A 5,801-nucleotide genomic window follows, 5' to 3' on the forward strand; every position below is an offset into this window, starting at 1 on the left:
AGGTAATGTGGGTTTCACTGCTTCAAATGTCTCCTTTGTCAACCAAGATACTCTGTTTTCCAAATGGTGTACTTGAGACAGATGGTTAGGAAGTCTCAACAAATTCTTGGCCAGACATCCTGGAACTGGACAATCTTTTCTGACACGACCCATAGCGACAAATGTATCTACTAAACTAAACTACTTTGCAAATCACAACTATTTTTTTAGTGTGATCCTGATGTGACCCTGAGAGTGGCCCTGTGTGGCCCTGATGTGGCCCTGTGTGGCCCTGAGTGGCCCTGATGTGGCCCTGTGTGGCCCTGATGTGGCCCTGAGTGGCCCTGATGTGGCCCTGAGAGTGGCCCTGATGTGGCCCTGTGTGGCCCTGATGTGGCCCTGATGTGGCCCTGGTGTGGCCCTGAGAGTGGCCCTGAGAGTGGCCCTGAGAGTGGCCCTGATGTGGCCCTGTGTGTCCCTGATGTGGCCCTGTGTGGCCCTGAGAGTGGCCCTGTGTGGCCCTGAGAGTGGCCCTGTGGCCCTGATGTGGCCATGATGTGGCCCTGATGTGGCCCTGTGTGGCCCTGAGAGTGGCCCTGTGTGGCCCTCTAACATATAAATGTGTCCTATGATATTTCTCTCCTGTTTGCCAGAGATATAAAAGTCCCTGTTGCCCCTTGTTCACCACGTGGAGGTCGGAGAGATTCAAACAAGATATACCAAATTTGATGTTTTTATGGAGAATGTAGTGGAGGGAAAATACCAAGTTTGATGTTTCATACCGAGTTTGATTTTGGGGAACATACCAAGTTTGATGAACTATGCCTATGATTGTTTTTTTTTTTTTTTTCCAAAACATTAGTTTGCAGCTTCCTCTTAAACACAACTTGTTTGTGTCCAAGAGGTGAGTGGAGAGTGGGATAATGCATGGAGAATTTAGATTACTTATACACAAAATTTGAATAGCCGGCCTAAAATAACGGAGTATTGACTCCATAAATCACAAATGTATCGGACTATTTAAGAAAAAAAAATACAAAAGTGAATTTGAACTGCAATCAAACAAAGTCCGATAAAAAAAAAAGTTACAGTGTGGAGACTGATACCAAGTTTGATTTTGGGGAGATAAATACCAAGTTTGATGTTTCATACCGAGTTTGATGATTCATACAGAACTTTAATAGCCATAAGGAAGAGTGTCCAAATTGTCTTGAATGACACGCTTGTTGTACACTATCTTGTACTTTTTCTCTTCAACTTTGTTGTAAATTTTTCTCTTCCTTTTTTCTCGTGAAATTTTGGATGGGTTCGTCACTGTAAGGGTAGCATCTCTTGTGGGTGACAAGACTATCTCACGGATAGCTTCAAAGTTGATGAGCTGTGCATTGGCATAGTTTAAGGAAAAACCTCGCACCTTGCACACTTCTGAGCCTTTATTGGTTCTGTAGCCATAATTTTTTGGACCACCAGAAACAAATTCGGTGATAAACTGACCATCCAATTCGTCAGTCAGTTCTCCGAGATAATCTCCCAGAGGGGGCTGACAGTCTCCAGGTCTTGCCACGAAAATGACCGAGTCCGTGTCGTAATACAACACATTTTCACCCAGCTGTTCCAACACACTGTAAGCTTCAATCTTGCCCATGAAGTGATAAACGTTGCCAGAAAAACATTGGTTTTTAAATCTTCTGGGATGAAGGTGGACTTGTGTTGATATTCAAGCTGCAAAATGGTTTCTGTCAACACGTGGAAATCGATGATGTCTTTGGTGGGATCTGCCAACATCTGGAACAAAACGTCTGCATTGTTTTCGTGGATGAAGGCAGACTGCTTCATATTCAGACGATGACCATACTTCCCCCAGAAACTGTTCAGACACAGTTTAGCCAGCGAACGAAGTCCCGGATTCTTTGTGATTTTGTTTCGGTCCAGCTGTATGCCCTCTTTGTCTCTGTACTGGCTAATATATGTGTCTTTGTCTTCCTCAGTTATACACCATTCGGACCATCCACTGGCTTCTTGTTTTAGCTTGAGAAAGGTGTTTATGTACTTGGCAAAGAGACCACCGTCACGTGTTGTTGGATTGTACTGTGTTGTTTCAGGCCAATGGTAGACCTCGTAGACTCTGATGACTTGGTAGCCCTTTTCCATGGCTTTAAGAATTTCTGGTATGCACCAGGTTCCAATGATGTTCCTCTCTTCATCCAAATGATGGCATGGTGTTTGTAGTTCCTGATCCGAACAGGTTCTGCACAAAGGAAATTTGAGTTTTCCATTGGAACGGTAAGGCAGAACAGAATGGTACAGTTTTCTAGGAGGGGCAACTTTCACCTTAGCGATTCCAAAGTATTGATGCAGTGGCTTGAAATCCTTGTGTATGATTTCAGGATGTCCCACGGGATACTGACAATATTTGTTAACCCAAGGGTATAGAGACGTGAAATCCACATACTTGACTTCTTCTCGTTCCTTGACTTTGTAGTGTAACGTGCTGGCATTCGTTCTTCCTCCAAAGCATGAATCTCTGGGATTTAGTTGGTCTTGAAGATCTAACGAGTTCACAAACTGTGACAGTTCTCAGTTGGATTTCAGAAGATGGTTAAACTCGTGTTCCCAGATTTCGATGACTTTGTATCCTTTCACTTTCAGTTCTTCTCTCTTTCTACAGGTTAGGGCATACAGTTCTTCAATGGATTGATTGGTTCTAGGATGGATGGTGTTAGAACGCTCGTGTGGGAAGCAGTGTCGACAGCCGTGCCACAAGCAGCCATGGAATTCAAAGGCCGTGTTTGTCTTAGCACAGAAACCATCCAGTCGGTAATGAGTTCCTGGTACCTGATGTTCCCCTCCATTGAGTGCATGCTGTATCTGGTACTTGTTCTGATTTTGGTGTTGAACCCATTCCAACCACTGGATGGACACTCTGCTGAACTGATCTTTTTGGATGTATCCCTCACTTGAAACTTGAGCAATGGGACTGGGTACAGTTTCAGACTCGAAGATGGTCATCCCACGATCTCTCAACTCTTCTTCCGTCAGCCATAAATCAGGTTTCACCTTGATGGATCCATCCTCATTGACCGTCATCCAGTCTGTGATTTTCTGGGTGTCTGTAAGTTTGACATGCTGATGTTTCTTGAGAAAATTGCTTTGAAAGATGCCCATACATACCGAGGCAATGGTGATGTACTGGGCAAACGGATCGATGCCATTGATGTAGGTGACAGCTTTGGTATCGAGGTCTATCTGTTTTTCACCAGTGGCTTCCAGCATCAGAGCTTGAAATTTTAAGCAGGCTTCTCTGAGAACAGCGACGTCAGAGACACAGTATTCCCTCATCTCTTTCTGAAAGTCGAACATTCCCTGTTGTTCAGCATGCCACTTAAGAAATGTTGATCTCTCCTTGGATCCCATGTAATTGACACCATACATGTTAGGTTCGGGAAACGGTCCACGATAATTCTGGTTTCCTATGGTGTTAAAATAATGGGGAAAGTATCCCTTCTTCAGTTCCGTCAAACCAAATGCCTTGGGGAAAGCAGCCAGCTTCATGGGGAGAAAATTCAAGCTGTCAATAATCCTGATGTTAAGTCCTCTCTCCACTTGCAGGTACATGATTTTTGATCCATTGTAAATGATTTTTTGTGGATACATCGACTGGTCAATCATGTATTCCAGAAGAAAGTAGGCATCGTAGGCCTTGTTATTATGGGCGATAGCCGTGACATCTTTGTGGTCGTCTTGGAACAGCCATTGGCATAACCGAATGTGGGCTCCATCGCCTCGAAAGATGACTTGTCGAAATCCACAGGTCTGTTCACATGGTTCCTTCAGGAAATTCTTCTTCTTGTCTCGTTTGTTACAGCATGGACACCTTGACCCGCATGCATGACATTTGGATGTTTCTGTGACTGGTTCGTGTTTGCACACTTCACAGGCCATCTGTGCCACCAGGTAGTTTGGCACGTGTTGTTGTTTGCCACACCACGATTGCTGACAATGTTGACACCGAGACTGATGACTGCAGTTGTCTCCTGCACAGGTTAGGCAGACTCCACTAGGCAGGTAACCTTCCTGGCATTGAAGTAATTCATCCTGATGGCATTCGAAATCGTAAAAAATGAATTTTGTGTGGACCTCAATGTGTTCTTTGGGAGGCTGGTAGCAAAGATGACCTTGGTCCACATAGTTGTTACAGCAGGGACATTTCCATTCCCCACAGGTGTGGAGTTTAGGATCCCTCTCGCTTCTGTCGAGCATCTTTTTGCAGATGGTACATTTCCAAAAACTCTCACACTTGGAGGGGATGGTGCGTCCTTTGTTGTCTTGCTTTTGTTGTTTGTGACGTTGAAAGCATTCCGGCGATCGACAGGTCACGTGGCAGTGACGACACGACATCTGGGCTTCGGTTTCGGGACAGTTCTGGCTATGACATACGATGCAGGTTAATGAGCACGAATGGTATAATTTGTTATTGTATGGTTTCAAACAATGTTGGCAAAAGTAGGATGCCGAAAAAAATCCAGTGATGTTGGCAATGGCGTGAAAATGGGGTGTTGGCTGCTCCACAAAATATAGAAAGAGTCTGGGTACCTGTGACATCTGGTCGCCCACTTCGGTACTGATCACGAGGATTTGGCATCCCAAGACTTGTTCAAAGGCAGGAATGTCATTCAAACTGCATGGACGATTGGTGGGTACTCCTGCCAGTGCACACAGTTTCAGTGCCAGTTTTTTCTGTTCTCCTCGATTCTTATTTCTTAAGTTTTGAAATATGATATTGGACATTTCTTGTGATGCATGATCAAGTCGATGAGCGGTGTCTTGGGGTAAGGACCACCCACGAGCTCTTGCCAATCTTTGCTCGAGATGCAGTTCAGTTTGGCCCAGGCAACGCCGATGGCACGGGACATGCACAGGTCGTCGTCATTCACGATTTCGACTAGTGATCTTTTCATGTGAACCGAATTGTCAGGTCCACTGAGATTGGTCAGTGTGACGTCAGATCTTCCGCCTCTCGGGATTTGTATGGTACCGACTTGAATGCTGAAAGATGTGTCCAGTGGTAAATCTTCGTTGCTCTGGAGTACTTTCTCGATGTGTCCCAAGATGACGTCAGCATTCAGTTCGGATAGCGGTTGTAGGGGTACGACGATCGGTGAATTCAGGGCATCGTGATGGACGATCACACGTCCAAGGTCGCTGCCTTGTAGATCGATGGTGGCTTCTTTGAGAACGTCTTCAAACATGACATGCAGATCGTGGTGTAAATCTTTGAGTTTTTTCCCTTTCCACTGCTGGTCAAACTTTATGTGGTAGGTCGTGTCGACTGCCGATGTTTTCTTGTGCGTCCTCGTACCTTTCTTTGTAAATGCGTAGGGAGTAGATGGTGCTTCAGTGGTCACTGGAGCGGTAGCAGCAGCAACAGGACCGATCCCTCCAACTTGATTGATGGTACCCTGGCGTTTCAATGGTGGCTCTGACGATGTAGATGGCAGTGGAGATGGTGTCGACGATGGTCTCTGTGCACACTGTAGTCTATGCTTCATTAGATCGGGCATTCTTCTGAACATGGCATTGCAAAACGAACATGGCAGACCTTTTCCCTGTTTAACGTCGTCGGCTTCTTCAGAGGTAACCATAGGTTCTTCTGGTTGCCATTCCCCGTCGTCAATACAAATTCTGGCCAGTTCGTCATAGGATGGATTCCAATGTTCGTCACACAGTTTGATCAGGTCGTCGTATTCCTCAGGTGTTAATGGAGACCATAAGTCTTCGACCTCGAGGGCAGGAGGAGTCTCCAACGCAGTGGCTTCTTCTGA

At 45.5% G+C, this 5,801-nt stretch overlaps 1 protein-coding gene across 1 annotated transcript; it reads right to left on the minus strand.

The window, feature by feature from the left end:
- Nucleotides 1-1,156: 1,156 nt before the first annotated feature.
- LOC121369954 lies at nt 1,157-4,377 on the minus strand. The gene is made up of 3 exons (XM_041495037.1): nt 2,815-4,377; nt 1,621-2,544; nt 1,157-1,588 (listed from the first exon to the last, which is right to left on the minus strand). Exons 1-3 carry the CDS (start codon nt 4,375-4,377, stop codon nt 1,157-1,159), a joined length of 2,919 nt encoding a protein of 972 aa, XP_041350971.1.
- Between the last annotated feature and the right edge of the window lie 1,424 nt (nt 4,378-5,801).

Source organism: Gigantopelta aegis, chromosome 4 (assembly GCF_016097555.1).
Source record: "Gigantopelta aegis isolate Gae_Host chromosome 4, Gae_host_genome, whole genome shotgun sequence".
Taxonomy (NCBI): Eukaryota; Metazoa; Mollusca; class Gastropoda; order Neomphalida; family Peltospiridae; genus Gigantopelta; species Gigantopelta aegis.

What these genes read in the sequence shown, in the direction of transcription:
- LOC121369954 (XM_041495037.1), bottom strand. Translation starts at nt 4,377, where the DNA reads ATGTCGTGTCGTCACTGCCACGTGACCTGTCGATCGCCGGAATGCTTT. An exon ending in TCAATGGAGGGGAACATCAG is followed by an intron (nt 2,545 to 2,814) that starts GTACCAGGAACT and finishes GAACTGTCACAG; the next exon opens with TTTGTGAACTCGTTAGATCT. An exon ending in CAACGTTTATCACTTCATGG is followed by an intron (nt 1,589 to 1,620) that starts GCAAGATTGAAG and finishes GTGTTGGAACAG; the next exon opens with CTGGGTGAAAATGTGTTGTA.